The sequence below is a fragment of the Diadema antillarum genome, unplaced genomic scaffold (assembly GCF_040938485.1).
Source record: "Diadema antillarum isolate AM-2024a unplaced genomic scaffold, OU_Dant_1.0 seq00001014_RagTag, whole genome shotgun sequence".
Classification (NCBI taxonomy): Eukaryota; Metazoa; Echinodermata; class Echinoidea; order Diadematoida; family Diadematidae; genus Diadema; species Diadema antillarum.
The window spans coordinates 854,279-875,761 of record NW_027271850.1 but is presented as its reverse complement, the minus strand read 5'-3'; the positions used below and the strand labels follow the sequence as shown (position 1 = coordinate 875,761).

General features: G+C 37.1%; 1 protein-coding gene across 1 annotated transcript; it reads right to left on the bottom strand.

The window, feature by feature from the left end:
- Positions 1-5,027: 5,027 nt before the first annotated feature.
- LOC139742701 (adhesion G-protein coupled receptor D1-like) lies at positions 5,028-20,952 on the bottom strand. Its single transcript, XM_071653229.1, has 14 exons — positions 20,930-20,952; positions 20,583-20,687; positions 20,229-20,431; positions 16,597-16,640; positions 15,834-15,942; positions 14,324-14,430; positions 13,734-13,836; positions 12,976-13,123; positions 12,338-12,404; positions 11,178-11,244; positions 10,444-10,529; positions 9,137-9,272; positions 8,070-8,111; positions 5,028-7,363 (listed from the first exon to the last, which is right to left on the bottom strand). The coding sequence occupies exons 2-14, from the start codon at positions 20,587-20,589 to the stop codon at positions 7,262-7,264; spliced, it is 1,221 nt and encodes a 406-aa protein (XP_071509330.1). The 5' UTR covers positions 20,590-20,687; positions 20,930-20,952; the 3' UTR covers positions 5,028-7,261.
- Between the last annotated feature and the right edge of the window lie 531 nt (positions 20,953-21,483).

Here is a 21,483-nt window from a genome sequence, read left to right as displayed (position 1 = left end):
TGAAATAAACTCGAATCAATCGAAAATTGATATAATGTACGGATTGTGGCAAATCTTTTATATAACTTATGAACAGAGTGGGTCCCAATACCGGATCCTTGTGGTACACCACATGTGATAGGCAGTTGTGCAGACAGTGCATTTCTAAAAAAAACATGCATATTTAAATCGGTGTGATAAATAACTGAGCATCCATTTTAATGGTAACCCATGTATGCCATAGTGTTGCAATTTAAAGAGCAAAATGTCATGATTTATCATATTAAAAGTTTCTGCAAAGTCTAAAAATAAGCCAGCAGTAATGTTACACTCATCCATTTGTTTAGCTAATTCATCACTCTACTGGTGTGGTATTCTATTTTCTTCCAAGAATTTAATCAGAGGACTGTTTACAAACTTTTCGAATATTTTACCGATTATCGGAAGGAGAAAGGGATAGGTCGATGATTTGAAGGCGCATCTTTAGCTATGTACCGAGCAGCATCAATGACAACTCTTACTGTGATATAATCATAACTACATCCCTTATTTGCGTTCAAAGAGAGAATAACACAGTGTACTTCAATAACTGTCACAGGTAGCATGAAAAATGATTAATTTAATATCAACTTCTCGTTTCATGAAGGATCGTTTTTACTACTGTCTATTTTCTTAGCTAAGTTTTCTCCCATTTCAACAACAACGACAAAAAATTATTCTACCCTTCAGTTATTTCTCGAGATGTTTTTCATTCCTTCTTAACCCTGCTCACTAATCTGAAGTTTCTCTACAAACGGTTTTCCTATTTTATCATTTTTTGTTTACCATTCCATTAATTTTTTCCCATGTTTCCCGTATGTCCTTTTTATCTTTATTAAAAAGTCATGATAATGCATCGACTTCGCTTTTCGTAAAACCTTTGTTAAGGTATTTCTATAGCGATTGTATTTCCCAATCAAATCGATATCATGCTTAGATACAGGCACATGTTTATACAATGTAAGGTTAGGAAGGAAGAGAAGCAGGTTTGTTTTTTATCCGTTCAAAATGACCGCTCACACAGTTAAGAAAGTTATCAAAGGACCCACAATTCAAATAAATACATTAAAAGATCTTATTTGAGGAACGACACAGTGATGTCAAATATGTTTATTTATAGAGCTCATGAGTAATTACATCCGTTATTCATGATTAGATCAGGTTTTAATAAGATATAATCTCATGGCGGCCCCTATAAATGTAATGACGTGACAACGGCCTTGAGTATGATGACTCCCTTATTACAGATAATTTGTAAAAATATTTATAATATATCTTAACATTTTCATTTACATATTTGCCCTAACTCCAGATATAAATACAATTTTAGACCTGAATTTGATTTTGAGTGGGATCAGCGATTTCTTGAGAAATCAAAACAAGCCTACCCCCAAAAACCCAAATAAATAAACAGAAATGACTAAAACAATATTTCAGCATATTCACTTGAATCTGCGTTATCTAGTGAAAAGGCAATCCGAATGAAAAAAAAAAAAATCCAAACGGAATCAATTCGTGACACTTCCAGTCTCGAAGATTCCGAGTATATAAATGAACTCAGCAGCGAACAATGTTTGATAATATTTTGATTTGTTTGATAATAATAATGATAACAATAATAAAAATAATAATAGTAATGATAATAATAATAATAATAATAATAATAATAATAATAATAATAATAATAATAAAAATACAAATAAATAATTGATAAAGCTACGGAACAGGTTGAATTTCCTAAGATAATGAACTTTATAAATGCTTACATTTTTCATAATAACGAAAATAACTATAATCAGATATCCATACAAGAAATTCCAATACAAACACTGGCACAAACCCACCAGTTCCAATGAAGTAGTTGATGGTTACAAATGTAGGAGACAGTAATGAGTCATTCAAGAGATAAGCTTTGTGTAGGACTAATTTGATCTCAGACATGAATTTACAGGCTAAAGTATCGCATCATAGGACCAGTAACACAAATCAGGGAGGTGCTAGAGAAGGAGAGACAACTACTGCTCTCCTTTGAAGTCATGCGCGGCACCGCCGAGAAGTTATGCGTTCAACTACAGGTGTTACCCATGTGCTTTGACAAAAGAGAGCATCAATAATCGGGACTAGCGCTCTCACATCTAGAAATACTTGCCCCTACTGCAATTCGCTCTCTTTTTCAATGTGATGGCAACAATGAATTTGTGTCCCTTGAATTGGAGCAGCGAATCAAAATGCAGTGTAAAACTGACAATTTCAACAGCAAATAGTTTAAAAGCACGCTGGAACACGCTTTAGCGGAGTACTTTATTTGAAAGATTAAAATATACCACATTGAAAGATTAAAATATACCACATTGAAAGATAGAAAACTAACATGCGGAAATGTGTGCATTGTAGAAAAATATTAGGTCTTCAAGAGGGCCTAATTTTCATTTCATTTCGATTTGCGCATTACGAAGAAACTAGAAATACATGTTTATAATATTGAATTCTTTCCTAAACTATTCTAAATCAATTCGAGTATTTCATTTAAAATTTTACGGTGAAATAAAGCTTGTAATTCAACGAAAGAAGAAATGAGTTCTTCGTCTCCGAACTTCGTCTTGCAACTAGAGCGGTGCCGAGCATGACTTCAAAGCGTAGTGGAATGCTAGAGATCCCATTGTAACGCCTTGAACCCAAACATGTGTTTGCATGAATTAAGAAGAGTTGCCACTCCATCTCTTAACACCTCCCTGCAGAAATTACTCTTTGCTTGCCGTTACAGCGAACGCGGTTTACCCCAATCCGCATTCTGCTTTCGGTACAATAGGCCTATCAAAGATTCCACACTCTAAAGAAAACCAGATGGTATATTTACAAAAGTCAGAGATCCAGCTCTAGAGTTGAGGGGTCTCATTTTAACAAGGCACGTGTCTACCCAAGGCGAATTTGAAGAATCGATTTCACACCTGAAACATGCATAATATGCTGTAATAAAACATATCTAAAATATTCACATATTCATATATACAAGCTTGAAGCTACGGGAAATACATTGTCTTCATCATAAATGTTAAAAGGGTGATACCTTGATTTAATTTATATGAACTTAGATGTTGTAATCTATTTCAGTATTCACATTACTATTCGAGCTTTTTATCTTTTTTTTTTAGTATAAATCGAAATGAGAAGCTCTCAAACTTCCAATTATTACACGAACACACTACATAAATGAGTGTCAGAATGCATAAATCCTCAAATCGAAAACAACCAGAAACATTGAAAGGAATTAACATTGAACATCTTGTGTAGACCTCGTGAGGTGATATTGTCGAAATGCAATAGGAAGGAGTTGAAATTAATATTTGTGAGCAAGCGTAGGCTCTACATATTTAAAGGACAAAACCATACAAATCATCTCAAACAAGTATCAACTATCCTACCCAGGTATTAAGAAACATCGTACTCTTGAAATTATGTTGCGGTACAGTTAGAGCTTGAGTATTTAATACTATATCACGTGTTGGGTCCCATAAGGACCCTAAAAAGAAATTTGGCACTGCGACATAATAGATGAATACTCTTGATTTTCAGTAGGACGTCCCGAGTCCGAATTCCGCCACGTGCCTATGTCTTCGGGTCAGATTTTTTTTTTTGGTTTTGTTTGTTTTTTAACCTGCCGTATATTTTTAGCAGGTTCATATTGGGTAACTCGCAACAATGATAACGGCAGGGGCCTCTAGTAGAGCAGTGGCTATACTGAAGAGGTTACTCGGGAGAAAGGAGACCATTGTTGTGTAATTGACTTCAAAGAGAAGGAAGGCTGCATTCCCCAGACAGTAACGCCACTATCAGATTTTGTGTGTAATCTTATTTGTATGATATGTTTTACATAATATTATATATATATATATATATATATATATATATATATATATGATATACCATAAACCAATTTGACAGGGGTATCTCCACATTTATCGGCTAACTCCTATATTAAAATGAGAACGATCTGTTCTAGTCATGCATGAGTGACTATGCAGTCATGACAGAATGGTCACTTTTCATAGGTCAGAATAGTCATTTTTATGAATCTGTGAAACACTGTTTGCTGTTGGTGTTTTATCCATCCTTTGACCCCTCACGTCTATACTGACATTTTAATTCTTTTATCTATTTTCTTTTTACGATACGATGAACACAGTTTCATGGGAAAATAACTGTATTAAAAATCTTCCCTTAACTGCAAAATCCTTTCAATCTTGAAATGACACTGAATGTTTTTTTTTTTTTCATTTTTCGTTTACAACATGATAACGGCACATCGTGTAGTGTGAACATAAGAGGGAGTCGTGTTGTGGTTGAGTGAGCGTACTGTAAAGATGGATTAGAATGCTAAAATATACTGTTTATACATGTATGACATAGGGTCCAAACACTTAGTGAGTAAACAACAGCAGTAATTAGATTACAAATTGTTCAATCTATTCCATATATTTATCTTTTTTTTTTATTGTGATTAAGTACTCATACGTGTGGTCATAATTATGGTGTTATCTGTAGTTCCAGGTCGGTCGGGTACCAAGCTATTAGTGAACCCGTCAAATTAAACCCCGCCTTTTGAACCGACCAGAAATCAGGCCCCTTCTCTGTCGGCGAGGTGGGGATGGGCCAGATCGATGCTATCATTTACAGTTAGTTTTATTTTATTTAATTTCACTTCATTTATTGTTTCTGCAAGCTACATATCGATGCATCACCTGAAAAAAAAAAGATACTATTCATCATGGTTAATCTTGGACAGAAAATAATATATAAAATCATCGCGATAAAGTACAGAGACATACAAAGAAAATCAAAATTACCATCAACAGTGCAAGCTTAATGTTTGGAGCCTCGTTAAATACACAGACATACACAAGATGTAATACACTATCGATATTATAAGCTACAACAAAACAAACTATTTCACAAAACATAATGTACACAAGTGAAAAGGAAAAAGAAAAAGAAAAAGAAAATAATGTGAGAATCTAGGAGAGAATGTAATAGAAAGACTTCTCGTCCACTGTACAATTAATGCGATTGGTGCGTTCACCAAGTTGGCAGGTAACGGCTGGGTAAAGCAACTGAACCAATCATTTATTTGAAGAAAAAAAAAAGGTGAAAATATTCTGTAGCTTCAAGTGCTTCAAATAACAAAAGAATAAATTTGAGGCGATTTGTAGGTTGCGTCAAAGATATTTAGCGACATACATGCATTCAAGGGATTTTTAAACGAATCCATCGAGTAAATTGCACGAGTCTGGGATGGAAAAGAATTCGATAAGTCTGGGCCACTGGGCCGAATGCATAAAACAAGCAATTGCTTGTAAGCAATTGCTTCAAGCAAAAGCACAAGCTCTTCTAGCAAAAGGTCTAGCTCAAGCAATTGCTTAAATCCATATGCCTTATCTTTTGCTTGTGCTTATACTTTTTGCTTCTCCCTCACAAGCAATTGCTTGCGTTTTCAACAAAAGGGAAGCCACGCCTGTGTGAACACAAGAACAAAGGCGAGTGTGGCAGCATGTATTTGAAAGGGCATGTGTGTGCGGAAACATTTCCTGACCCAGCAGAAGAGCTATGAAATGACACTCATAAATGCACACACAGACGCACACACACATCTATACACACACACATGTACTGGCTGATTCCTATAACTGTTTATAGTAGCCCGGATCTCCCAGATCGCACGTGGAGAGAGAGGTCTCCTTGTTCTCCACCGAAGTCAGACATCCTACCTGTTCTTCATCACATTTTGTGTGCTAACCACTGAACATTCCCGTTGTTGAAACGGAAAAGTTTCTTCGGAAACGGAAACGAAAAAGTGTGGTCGGAAACGGAAAAGTGTGGTCTTTCTTTTATGAATATGAAAATGATACTTAAAAGGGAAGTCCCTGTTAAGCAAAAGCTCAAGCTCATTTTACAGAGCTTGCAAAATTGTAAGCAATTGCTAGCAAGAACAAGCAAAAGGTATGTTTTATGCATACGTTTTTAAGGAAATGCTTTGGTCTCTAAGCAATTGCTTGCGGGCAGCAAGCAATTGCTTGTTTTTATGCATACGGATTCGAGTAAAAGGCTAGCACAAGCAATTGCTAGCGTTTATGTATTCGGCCCAGTGTGTCGAATGGATTTATTAGTGTGAGCTCCATAATTAGTTCCGGCACAATACGCATAGCTATCTGTTGCGATGAACTGAATTCGTATAGGACTGTACGAAATTGCTATGAAACATTCATAGCTGATGACGTTGACCCTTAAAATCTCACAAAGGGAAACCACAACATTGACTGGATACAACATCAATAACTGGCATAACGAACTTCGAGAACACTCACTTATTACCAAGCCTTATGCTACCAAAAAATATGTCATAGATGTCACTTTCTTTGTTGCTGTCATCACCTGTTGCTGCGTGAATACACATAAAAGAATAGACAAACCTACAGTCATGGCTGTACAGAAGTACTATGCATGTTTTTTTCTTAATTCACTGTGTCAGATATAATTATACACACATATCTATTTATATAAAGAGAGAGAGAGAGAGAGCGGGAGAGATAGACATCTAAAATTATGTGAACATCCATCACAAACCAACAAAATCTCGCACACCCTAATTTTATGATACTTGAAATAGGACAACCTACTCAATGTACAGTTGTTTTTTTATTTCTTTTTTTTTTCTAAATGTGCATTTCCTCTATATAAATCTCAAGTGTTGGATCATAAAACGAATGGGAAAATGTGACTTCCTTTTCCTTATTTGCATTTTTAGCTCTTTTCGTAGAATAGTGTGATTAGGCATGTGTTTTCATATTAGTGGCACACCTTTTTGAGATTAAGCACTTAAGTACACACTAAAGTGCAAAGCCTGTTTCCTCTGTTCGTACTTTCCCCAGAGTGCGTATCTTTCATTATATACATTATAAATGTCAATTGTATATTACACTCATACACTCTACATCATTAGACAATACAGTGTATATTGTTCTCATAGAATCTGCCCTTAACTACAAATCCATGTCTGGGAATCTTTGCTGATTTTGTGATACAGGATCACGCATTTATGGACAAATGAAAAAAATATGTATTTTAAAAGAGGTTCACGCAAAAACCACTCAAACAATCTGGGGTTCTGAGTAGCCAAATCGAGAGCAAAATATAAGCTCTTTTAGAACGTCCTTTTGTCCTCAACTTTCTTGTCACCGGCCGCATCGAACTACATCGTTGACGTAGCTGTCGAACTAACAGTCCTGCTGTTTGAAACCCAAGTGCTGTCTTTGACACGGCGACGGTATTTCATCTGAAGAGCACTCTTGACCTGCAAAATGATTCAAACTTTCTCCGGTAACAGATAATAAGGTTTCATAAGCAAAACAAAGTAAACCGAAAAGAGTATGAAATAATTGTGGAACCTTGTAGTAATTATACGTTGTGATAAAAACTGAAGTGATGAAAATGAAATAACAAAACGCAAACTTCGGAAAATGGAGGGACCCACTAAAAAGCTTGTCGAATGATAATGACAAAACTTGCAGAATGATAACACAACACTCCGTCTGTCTGTCTGCCAGAGATTCTAAAGTTAATGACTTGTTGCTTTTATTCTTGACACTGTCAGAATAGAATTCTTTGAACTGGCGCTATGTGGAACAGCGTAAAGCTATTTGAAAGATTATAGAGCGTATAGAATATCAAATGGAAGTCGAACATTAACCATGTCAAACCGAACACATCTGAACTTGGATTACTATTAGTTAATGTAGAGTGCGACTGTGAAGTTTTCTTACATGGTATCGCAGCTGCATTTAAAAGGTGTACATACGAACTACCAGATTAGGAGATCGTGAGCTGAACATATTAATATTCATAACACGTGGTAGCTCTGTTAACTGTGACATCTATCAAACATGACGCTCCAGCTCCTGAATTTTTAAATCAAAATTTCCATTGACAATCAATCACGATAAAGATTCTTTCTTGTCTTTGCTGTCCAGTTCTTAGTTTTGCCAAGAAAATGTACTCACATCTGGGACATGGAGGCAGTGGAAAATCAGGATACAGACACCCTGTAAAAGAATGGAAATCAAAACGTGATCATAATTAGTTCCACTCTCCTTTTCCATGGTTTTCGGAGCTTAGAAACGATTAATCTTATTTATCAGGCAAGTTTTAAAACAAGATCAGGCAAAGGAATGTGTTGAAGAGTGTTCCAATCATGTTATCATTGTAATTTAGTTTCAAAGGGCTGCCATGGATGAACGGTTAAAACCAGGCTGATGAGACCACAGGATAGCTTTCATGGATGCTTGCAGCACCCGGTTAGAGTCCCATCCCGGCAGATATTTACTTTGGCAAAGCACTTATTATCATTGTCAAGTCTTTTTGAGTTATGCCGTTATGCCGTTATGCCCACGTATGGAGGGACGTATTGAAACGAACTCACTTCACCTCTGGTAAAGTAAGAGAAACCCCCTTTGAAGTGATTGGAAATACAAGGCCTTTGATAAGGCCTATAGTTGTCGATAAGTTGACTTTTCCATGCCCTGTCGGACTAGGGGACTACCAAAGAAATTAATAATATGATTGTAACGATGCGATAACAATATTAGTAGAGATAACGAAAGTGATAAACATAATATTGATATGAAATAGCTGGTACATAATGAAAAGAGGCATGGTGTATATAAATAATCATGCGCAAAAAGGCATCATCCAGCATTAGGCAGATCATGAAAATGAATAAAGCCACACCGATCTTTTATAGTTCAATGTAATGGCAATCATTTTGTTATGTTCTTACATGTATTCTTAGACGTTTGTCATTCCATTCGTTACAACGGCACATTTTGTGTTAAAACTTGCTGAATAATAGCTTCTCGGTATTCACATCTTGCAAGAAATCTTCATGTGTGTGTGTTTGTGTGTGTTTGTGTGTGTGTGTGGGTATGTGTGTGTGTGTGTGTGTGTGTGTGTGTGTGTGTGTGTGTGTGTGTTAAGAACCTACATAACACAACACGTACTCTAAAGGTCACCCTGTATAGGTATACATTTGTGGAAGATTTGCAAATTGCATCTATACTTGAAAGGTTACCTGCAAACTGAAGGCGATGATGAAAAGATACTGAAAAAAGATCATGTCGTCAGACTTGGAAATGCTGGTAATGGTTCCTGCTACCCACGTCAGTCCAAGAACAGGCAGAAGGATGAGGAGGGCTCGAGCCGTTGCCCTGTAGGACAGACCGTTCATTGATATTGATATGAAGTGATTATCTTCACAGGTTGTTGTTGTTTTTTTTTTATGTTGGCTGTCGCCATAAACAACAATATCAAAAGTTCTTTTTCTCTGTTTTTTTTTTCAATTTGAGGATATTTTCATTGCTCTTTAACTAGCAACGAACTATTCGTATTTATCACCTGTTCTACCTTAATTCAATCTAGCTTGCGTGAATGAATTGTGACCTATTGGGGCGAGTTAGACTTTTTATTTGGGGGGGGGGGGGGGGGAGGTACAGAGACATAAAATTATAAAGAAAAGTTGAATACATTAGTAATTAAAAAAATCAAGATAACGATGTGAATAGGCCAATATTGGGGTGATGAATCATACTAGTACGTCATACAAATGATTGAATGATTAAAGCTACAATGACACTAGTGGTATGCACAGAGGCAACAACAGATTTAGTGAGCGATTATACATAACAGCAATGTCCTTAGCTCTCCCTAAATAGGCATGCTGGAAAGCCATGAAATGTTGTCCTTTGCAGTTATCATCTGATTTGACATAGTGGATAACACTCTTGGCCTCTTATTTCCCAGGGTACCTGCATTCAGCAGAGATGGTAAGGGATTTCCTCCTTGGGGCACTTAAAAATCGTTAACCTCTCAAATGTCCACATTAGGACAAAACAACGCAAAACTCAAATATCGCAAAGGAAAAAAACCAATAATTATGACATTGCGCCTTCCCGGGAAGAAATAGTATCAGGTGTCGCGGGGGGGGGGGGGGTGATACTTTTAGGGTCGGTAAAAAAAATCAAATTAAAAAAGAATTGGGGGAAAAAGATGGGGGGGGGGGGTCACAATACTCATATCAAAGGAAGGTTTCGTTCTTCGATTCTTTGGGTCTTAAGGAGGGGGGCAAGCTCTCGGTTCTGATCTCCCGTCCAAGCACTAAAAAAAAAGGGGGAAAATGAATAAATAAAAATAGTATAATGAAAAAAGTATTGAAGGCAACTGGATTCTTTCCTTGAATTCATTGAACACCTCATTGCCTCTCTCCTGTAGGATCTTGTGTGTGTCTTCCATATATACTTTTTTTACAGTAGAATTCATAGGAGAAGGGTATAGATAAAAGAATTTACAACATAACGATTCGACAAATCTAGAAATGCTCACTTCAGCTTGTCGACGTTGTCTTTCTGTGAATTCGCCTTCAGAGAGATGAACGACTTCATGACGAACCACAGCATCACGGCATTAAACTGATGGGGAATTATGTATGAATCACGTAAAGATAGCACCAACACACTTGGCATTAGTGTAAAAAATAGACAAAGTAAACATCTATTTTCTTTGACAGAATTGAACCTACATGTTGCTCCAGAGTCATTATCTTTTTAATCTAGTTATAAAAATGCCTGGCGATTGAACCACAATGAACTCGGGGAGACCTGATTGCATCGACATGAGAATGAATTCGTTGGCAAATCAGTAGCACTTGTAAGATGTACATAAAATGCACAGACGTGATGACGTTGCATTCTTGTCAAATATGTTGCTTTCCCATCTCTCATAATTTATGTCCTGGGGGGGGGGGGGGGGGTGGCGAGGAATAAAGGGAAGTTCAGTTGAACTCTTTTTTGGTAATTTTCTTTTTTATGTTGTTGTTTATATTGTAATTATATTTACTTCTTTTTTTCTTAACTCTCATAATGGCTAAGGCCAGAGTCGGCCAGGCAGAAAATAATAGATGGAAGGTATAAAACGAGGTTATTATGAATATAATCAGTAGAGCGTTACTTCTAAATTGTTTATGAGAAACTACAGTCTATACAAATTGCTCAGCCTTGCGCATAGGGTGGGGGCAGACAAAAGCAAGCAATTACGGGATGAATCAACCTGATGCTCACCAGCACTGTGGCAAAAACGCAACCCACAAATACGTAAATTGTGTTGTCCTGGTGACGAAGCCAGCAACTACAGTGAGAGAGAGTAGAGAACGATGATTACGCGGCAAAGAGTGTATTGTAAAGTTAGCACTTAAAACGAAGCAAAATAGAAACTACAAAATGTCAACACAGTAAGGGGTGAGGAAAAATCATACGCTTAAATGACATGTGTAATTATGGGAAATACTGTTGGTTATACAAATCTACTTTTCTCTTTGTTGAAGTTACAAACCGAGTCGAGTTGATTTGAAACAGTTTCAACTTATTCTATCTCTGCAAATGAAATGTTGATTACTATGAACAGCAATAACATGCATTTGATATACAAAAAATAATATAGAAATACATATCTAAGATAGAATCCTCCTGAAAGTGTGAACAAATCACGAAAGAAGCTCCAAATTCTTGTAATTACAACGTTCATTCTTGTATTTAAGGGTAATCGCACTGTGAAAAACAATATATTTTTTTATATTTATTCTTTATTGACTTTTTAAGAAACAGAAATTTATGACTATCTTCTGTTCATTTTTTCCAAGCCTTTCTACATGACAGTAGACACTTTGAAGATTCATTTTCACCAGCACTTTCACTATCCTTTGATCCTTCCATCTACAGTGTACTGTGGTTGCTTCTATGAAATTGAAGAATGTGTGTTTCGTCATTCAGCGTAACACTTAAGATAATACTAGACAAGAAAAAGAAAATGTTATTTGTTGTTTCCTGAAAAGTGTCATGTTGAATGACGAAACACGCATTTTTCGATTTCATAGAGGTAACCATGTACAGTAGATTGAAGGATCAAGAAGGATCCTCAAACAACAATATTCAATAAAAAGTAAGTTTATGGATTAGATGAATGTTTGCTTTTGGGGGAACAGCAAGTTGCATTTTCTTTTTCTTTCTCCCTTCGTTATTGTCCCTTCATACCCTTTGGAAGCAGAAACCTGATTGTTGATTCATCACTCATGCTTTCTCATTTGAAGTGCTGGCATAACAGAAGTCAAATCATCACAGAAGGAAGGCAACAGAAACAAAGAGAGAGAGAGAGAGAGAGAGAGAGAGAGAGAGAGAGAGAATCACGGGAACCACATTATATTTTGCATTGATTATAAGCTTACAAGTTAGTAGACCCGTATCCGTCGTAGAGGACGCCAAACGACACACCAACCACCACGAGAGCTCCACCTTTAAGAGCAAACAGAACAAAAATATTCTTCAAATTATTTGCACAGACACACACACACGAACACACACACAAACGCACACACACAAACATACACACACACACACACACACACACACACACACACACAATACACAACACACAAACAAACACACACAAAAAACCAAACAAACAGGAATAGGAGCACACAGTTACCTCAGAATCAACTTGCACTCAATCATGAGCAAAACTAAGCTAGAAATGCAGACACGCCATCAATATAAGGACTAGAGACAGTTAGGTACACATAAATATTTGAGCAAATCGTGATTAGTGACATTCAAATCTCAATAAAATCAAGTGCATATTTTCAATAATGTCGCAATGCAATTTCTTAAAAGCCTAGTGAAAAAAGCGCCAAATAATAATTGAAGTTTGATGGAGCAACGCGTGAGGAAGACTGGGCGTTCAGACACAGCGAGCCAATCTAATAATAATAACGATGCCCTTCATGCTCTACAATATTGAAAATGATGTACCCGGCTACTGCACTTAGCGTCGAATAGATTTATGTAATATCCTCTGTTCTCTTACCCCATGCGACCATGGAGAGATAGCCGATGTGCAGTGGCTTGAAACCGATGGCAGTGGTGCGGTACAGAAAGATGCCCTCTATCATTGTCCAGGCCAAAGCTGCAGTAAACAGATACTGCAGAGTAACGGCAACACACTTGCATAGGACCTGTTGACAGAATCGTTTAAAATGTGAAACGAAAAGTGAACATGAAATTCAAGACCAACACGACTTAAGTTATCATCAATATTTCACAAAGATCTTGAATGCCTTTGGTACTAAATTAAGTAATTGAATAGTTGTGATATGATCAGGGATACCAACGAATGAAAAACAATGAATAATCTAATGGTCCAGGATCATTCAGTTACCTCGGATTGAAAGGATATTTTGCTGAAAAGTACTTCTCATTTTTTTAACCTCTTATATAATTACCCTATGACTTAATTCTATTAGGAATACGTTGTTCAACATTGTGAGAAATATCAAACTAATGTCAGTCCTAGGGAATCAACAAGTGGGTTATGCTGCAATCTCTCATACTAGCACATGGCACAAATTCGTACAATCGTTGTAATGAATTCGGGGTTGGGTTTGTAGTAGATCATGGTCTACAATGATCCGTCATTAGGGAGTTTGCAATCTTCATTCTTCCATTTTGGAATAGCTGTAATGGTAGAGGGTTTTGGCCTCTCTCTGATAGTGGTGACAGGATTGCCCATTAAAATCAAGCATGAGATATGTAGGACTTGTCTGGAACCCCCCGCACCCATCTTACCGGGTATCTGGTGTCTTCAGCCATAGTCAAGAAAAGAAGTTGTCCTAGAGCAGTGGATATGGCGAGATTCATATGAATCTGAATCTTCAGCAACTTCCATGTACTGATGAAAAAAGAAGTTTGGGGGGGGGGCAGTGTGCCAATCATTATTTCACAAAGTATATGATCAAAAGAGACAAAAACATTCACCATTCTTTTTGTCATTTTTTTTTGCATTATTCCATCATTCTTATCTTCCCACTGTCGTTATCATTGTTGTCTCATTTCACTCTTCTGTGTTTTTCTTTATCTTCTTTGTTTTCTTATTACCCGTATTATTGTCATCACATGGATGGTCATTACACAAAACCACACACGCATACACACACACACACACACACACATTCACATTAGTATATATATATATATATATATATATATATATATGTAGGTGTGTGTGTGTGTGTGTGTGTGTGTGCGAGTGTATGTGTTTATAGCGCATAAGGGGAGGCGAAGTTGAATAATCGCTCGTCACAATTTTTATTGAAATAAAAATATCATAAATAAGAAGAGCGTAAATGATAATTACTCAACCGAATGTTAGTACTTACCCCGTCACGCAGTACAAAACAACAGCAAGTACGAGACAAGCAATGGATAAACCTCCCAGAGCCTGTGACAGAATACTTTGTACTTTGGCGTGTATTCCTGTGGGTGGCTGAAATTGAAAGTATACAAAACAGCAAAGTCAAAACAGGCAGCATCACCTATATAGAGCTGGAATGAAATAATTCATGCACTTATTTTCCCTCTATCTGATTTCCTGTTTGGTCAACGAAATCACATGCCTCCTTGTTGAAAAGAATCGTTGACAGAAGACGATGCTTAGAACACTAGTTTTGTTTTTGCTTTTGTGTTTTGATTTGTTTGTATTTTATGTTTTTTAACTCCCTGCCTGCTGCAGACCTGCGAAGTCTTTCGGACCAGACTTGCATACAGACGAAATCTCTGAGATTTCTATAAAACACTTGTCATTTTGTATTTTGCTATTTCTTTCCCCTTCTTTGTAGACAACAGTCAGGAAGATCGTCTATGGCCATATAGTGAAAGACGCCGTTCAGAGGTGTCTAGAGCATTGTGGTGAACTTAATTAAAGATGATTTCACAATAATGATAATCTACATCCTTGCTCAACATAAGACAATCTTCGTTATCTCTTCATGGCCATACTAGAACGATATTTCAAACACTTTTATGTTTTAAGGGTTTTTATTTGTCAAGCTTATAGAATACAACAAATCTCGAGACGCCCGATGCAGTCATGTCTTCCAAACTTTCAAATCAAATTGTCAAAATGCATTGATTAAACTAGCATGCGACTAGATTAATCACCTTTTCCGTAACTTCAATATGTGTATAGCTATGCTCACCGTACCACACATTCCGCTTATAAAGCACCTAGGTACTGTCGATTACAAAATGTCGTTTCATCAATAGTCAATCAAGTAAAAGGCACTAGAAAACTTCTGTTGTCAATAATTCATTTCACGCAATCACAAAGTTAGGTGTGATTTTGTTGCGGTTTTGTTTCTAGATATTTAGATGTCAGCTTAAAGACTGACAAGGAAAGAAAGACAGACAGACAGACAGCAGAGGAAAAAGAAATTTGGTCATATCCATAAAAAGTGACATTTGAGAAAGTGTGTAAGTGACGACAATTACAAATTAAAAACAACGAAAAAGTAACATCGGTTTCAAGTCATCATGACAAAAGACTTTCAAAGTATACTATACAAAACCTCCACCTTCGACAAAACATTTTTTTTCGGCCGCTGTTCTATAATGATAGCGGCATGTCTATAATGGACATGGAATATCTCTGCACACAAGACAGAACTTCAGATAGACAGACAGACAGATAGATAGACAGACAGGCAGACAGACAGACAGACAGAGAGTGAGAGACGAAGCGACAGCTTTCAAAACACTGTTCATAAAAGCAATACGTAGTCATAGTAGAATAAGGAACAACAAACCGTCTTCGGAGGAGAGACCGAGCGAGAGAGGCAGAGTAAGGAGAATTGGCATTTAATACAAATCTGTAGAAAGTTATGAATTTACCTTTGCAGAAAGGAGAACGGCGAAGCTAGTCAAGTGGTTGGACCTACATCGCACGACAGTATCGTTAGAAAAGATCGTTTCGCAGCCATTTGTGGACCAGATTCCGGCACTTATTCAAGTAAAGTAGAAAGAAATGGAAGTTAAAATGTATGAAATACAAATACATTGAAGACGTTTATGATGTTGTGAATATTTCAGCACGTATAGGATACAAAACAGAAGTCATCACTGTGAAGATTAACGTGCATGCTATTTTCCATTACCATTTTTCTAATAATACGGTAGACGAGGGCCATGGATGAAAGCTATCAATCATTATAATGAACCTCTGCAATAGGGCGCCACAACCGACAATCAATCACGAGATTAAACAAATTATTTGCATTAATATAAAAGGGGTTAGGGACTGGGAGAGATAGGGATTATAAATTATTAGAGTGGCATCGAGCAAAGAGTTACGGTCTGAGGGATTGACGCGAGTCCCAACTATTATCTTGATTACCATTTGCATCAGTGCAGCAAATATTCACACGCTTCAACAGAAATGGGTACTGTGCCCCATATCATGATTGAATTTTAATGACATTTGAAGGGGTACGACGGATGAATAACAAATTGTACATTTATCACCAGAGTACTCACTACAACGGCAGTGTTGTTGCCTTTTCTCATGTTATCCCCAATTCCGTTTAAACTGCACGCGTGAGTGTGATTAGCATTCAAACACGATGTGAAATGTAACGCAAAAGGAACAAAAGCTCACCTTTCGTTTACAAGAAAAGCACAGAAAACCTTGTCTGTGGAGACCTGTGTATGCCGACGAGGAATAATTCAATGTACAGAAAGTGTCCAAAAAGAATATTATCACTGCTACTGAATAAAACCTTTGTTGAAAATACGCTTTTTATCTCACGGCGATGATAATAATACACTGTTGGGAATATGTATAAAACCATTTTATTTTTAATCTGTAAGTTCAATAGTAAGTTAGCAACAACAAAAAAAGTGTTTGAATGCCGATTCATTCAGTGCACATGTACAAGTATATATATACGTCATAATACCAATTACACCTTTAGGAGGATATGAAATAACTTTATATCTACATACCGATGATTTCATCGGCAACGACAACAACACAATTTCTTTGAATGCAAATATATGTAACAAGATTAGGAATTCAAATGGGCCAAGGACAATAATACTCTGTATTATATGCACACCCGCACACTTACGCACAAGATCTTCAAACATTGACGAATAGCATCTCGCACCTACACAAAGTCAGATTAAGATCTGATGCAGAAAATCGGAAATCAATATTGCTGACTCAAAATACTTATTTGCAGTCCCAATGAAAATTGACTTATAGGTCTACAATTTCATGCGATGTTTATGATGCAAAAGTCATTACCATACATCAAGGATGTACATATAAACATATATATATATATATATATATATATATATATATATATTATACATATATATATATATTTATATATACACACACACACTCGAATTGAGAGAAGAGGTCGAGCTGAAACAATATCATCATAATAGGAATAATGTATGTTACTGGAAACTGCAGTGTAAGTATTGCCAGTTATGAGAAATGATTAACTAATAAAGCTGTTCTTTTTCTTTCCTTTTTCTATCTTTTTTTATCTTTGTTTAACGTCCGAGTCACATTCAGTCATCAATTCGAACAGAAAGGGACTATTGGCAAAACCAAACGTTGCCCGAAGCCTGTTTTCAATACTTCAACTTAACTGGTAAGTCTTCAAATTGAAGAAATTTATGGATTTTAAGTTGATATTTACCCGCGATACTAAATCTGTCATGATCCTGAATGCTACAATGCGAAGCCCCATTTAGCTATGCGTATGGGGCTGCTGGTCGCAGTTAGCTATGCGTATGGGGCTGCACGCTGCTGGTCGCAGTTATCATGTAATAATGGTTTCGTACAATACGTGTACTACCTCGCCGCCGTACGGCGTCGCATACTAGTAAGCGGCTATTGCATGATTACTAAGACATGAGAGCACTTTGGGGCGAGTAAGTCTGACAGTGTTAAATATAAAAGGTACTTTAACCTGAAACACAAACTAAGACAAGGAAATTCAGGGAAACTTTTGAGGTACCAAAACTTTATACTTTAAAGATAGCCCTTCCCTTTTGCATTCTTTCCCAAATTGTACAGAACATGATATATTCTACCAGAATGACAAGACTATTGTAAATCTATAACATTTATGTGATATTAGAAGGTTGTTAGCCGTTCAAATTCACATAATGCCCCAAACGCTCACCGTAACGTATTCTGTGTACTAGGCACAGCTGCATACATTAATCCTCCTGTGGTTGTAATAATTATACTTATACTTCGAACAAAAGATATGCATGTTAAAGCTGTCAGTTAGAAATGAGGAATTCACTAGCTTCTCTTACTTTGTTGTCAATAGCAAATAACAACACACCACTTACATGAACTACACGTGCAACTAAGTGCACCACACAGGTCTGTAAAACTAGACTAGTAGTTTAGATTTGTAAGTTTTTCGTAGTACGAAAAGAATATTCAAATCTTAAAGGGGATGGCTAGTAACCGATCAGTGGAAATCAGTGGGAATGCTGAGGGATGATTGTTCCAATTCTTGTGGGATTCATTTAAAAGTACATTATATATCTACTGTTGTGTGAAAATCATTTGCTTCAGAACGGTCTCATATTCAAGTAATATGCAGATTAATGCCCCGTCACTGACCAGGCACGCTAACCTGGAAACATTGAATTGCACATTACTTGAATATGAGATCATTCTGAAGCAAATAATTTTCACACAACAATAGATATATAATGTACTCTTAAACGTATCCCACAGGGATTCAAACAATCATCCCCCAGCATTCCCACTGATTCCCACTGACCAGATACTAGCCATCCCCTTCAACGGTCAATTTACTTAACAAATACAGACCCTCTTGAGTTAAAAATTTACAGGAGGTTTCCAAATAATGTTTTCTTCAAAACCTAAGTGTTCTCACCAATTTTTCAAAAATTTGCATGTAAAAGGGATTGGCTGCATCCGGGACTAGGAAAAGATGCAGCTAATATCTAATGCACTTATTTTAAACATGCTTTCCCTTTCATGAATGTGAATGACGGAACACAGTTCAAGGCAGTGTGCATCTAGATTTGAATAAATTTGCTAATCATTTACACATGCTTCCTATTTGAATCTGAATAATTTCTTTGCACGGACAAGAAGCTCGATGGGGAAAACTATTTCGCGCACACGTAATGAAATAATTTGCTTTCAGTCTACTTTTTGATGAATCATTTAACGAAATTTGTGTATGGAATGAATTCAAATAAAAGAAAATGAATTTGAGGGCCTTTTCCAGAAGATTGAACATTAGGTGAGTCATTCAAAGATGTCTTTGTAACGATAAGAGATTTGAATTAAGAGACAATGAATTTGGACGTTTAAAGGCGGACGATCGTCATCCCTAATGGCACGTAAACTCCAGAACGACCGAAGTTTGTGCATGCAATTGCGCAATGCCAGACTCGGTGCTATATCCATAAAACGTGTGGGACAATGCTGCCACTAAGGCACGTGTGTGTGTGTGTGTGTGTGTGCGTGTGTGTGTACGCTTCATACACAAACATTGTGACCGCGAGCTGCGGTGATTGGAGGAGAGAGGCTAGAAGACGCGTGGCTCTTTTAGCCACTACTCTTCATGCGCATGCGCACTGAGAGTGTGCGTCCATTCGGAAGATCTCGTGGCTCGCTCGGACCGCCATTTTGGGTCATGAGATTTGTAGCACAGAACTCTCGTAGTCTAGAGTGTTGTTTGCTGTCCCATTGAGCCAGCGCTATTCTCATTCGGTGTCGCTTCATTTGATACAGAATGGGGGAGGCAGCGTGTTGCGTTCGTCTCCGTGCCGCACAAACCACTCGCCACGATTGTATGCCTTTAAACCTTTCAGAATCGTATTCTCCCTATTCAAATTTGCTTAACTTCTTTAAAATGTCTGTTGAACGAATAGATAATAATCATGAATGAAAGAATACACAATTAATGAATTCGAATGACGTTTTACGTCATGACGATCACAACTATCGTGAGTACGAGTGTTTTTAAATTAAAATTGAATGACAAAGAAACCTATACACTTCTCAACCTTAAAGACCGTGTCACACCTTTTCGGGCAAGCCTTGCGTGTGACTTGTGAAGAACAATTTTTACTACCCGGAGGTCCCCGCAGATGACCCGCACATCTGCGGGGACCTCCGGGTAGTAAAAATTGTCCTTAGCAAGTCGCACGCAAGGCTTGCCCGGAAAGGTGTGACACGACCTTAGATATCTGCACAAACGCATCACCTACTGTTATATCTACAGCAAAATCGATGACGATGAAGTCGTCAGGAGGGGTTAAGTTGGCTGTTTCGTTCCCGATGCTAACAAGGATCTCGAGAACGTTGCTGATAATGGATAGGATGTTGCCGGAATCGTCGAAGCCGTCTTGCCTCACGTTTAGATGTCCTCCAACTACGTCCGTGTTTCTGACGGAACGGAATGAGGCTATGGCTGCGGAATTAAAAACGAAATGCCCCTTTTGTTATTCGAAAGTGAAAATAAAAATAAACCATACAACAATCACCAATAAAACCTCTCTGGATTCCTATAAAAATACTTCAAACGGCAGATTTGTGTATTTTACATTAACTTGTGTCCTTACCATTCATGGCGTACAGTGAAGGGGAGGAGACAGCAAATATTGCTCCACAGTTCTCGTTGCCAAGCAACCGGTTGTCTCCCAGAGCAGTCGATTCATCTTCGCAGGCTGTCATGGACATTGGAACGAGTTAGGTGATTGGGTGAGGAGATGAAATAATATTCAGTATATCATTCAATAACCGCAGCAATGCACTCAGAAGGACATGGATTGTTCAAGTGAGAATAAAGTAATTTGATAATCTAATAATCTGAGTAATTGTACGTTCTATATTATTTTTATCTACACAGGTAAAAAAAAAAAGGTGAAAGAGTTTGAATAGTACATCAGTGAGTGTTACAAGTACCCACCAAATGTAATTTCGGTTGTCTCCTCGTCGTCCTGGCTCTGTTGTGTCGGAACAAAATTAATTGAGAAAGAAAGAAGGAAAAGAAGCAGAATATTACCAACAAAATGTGCTCATTATATTTTGGTTTCGATAATCAATCCCAAATGCAAAATGACAAAATAAAATTGTAATTCGTAGATGTAGAAATTCAGAAAGATAAATGAAATAACAATTTCAGCTGATCCGCAACAAATGTCCAAACCAATTTGAAATTTGAAATCTGTGTCCTTTGCTTTTTTGGTATGAAACCATAGTATGAATAATATTACACACGCACACTGTACTCAGATTGTTCAGTATACTTTCTGTATACATACTGTTTTGTGTATATCTGCGTGTGTGTTCTTGCACAGTCAATGCTTATACTGGAAAATGATCAAACAGACGACTTCCGGTAGACGAAACTTGTTATGAGTCAAACCCCCCCCCCCCCCATATTATTACCTTACCACGAGAATTCAGAGAAAGGTAGAATAAAAAAGACAGAGAAAGAGAGGGGGTGGAAGAATAAACAAA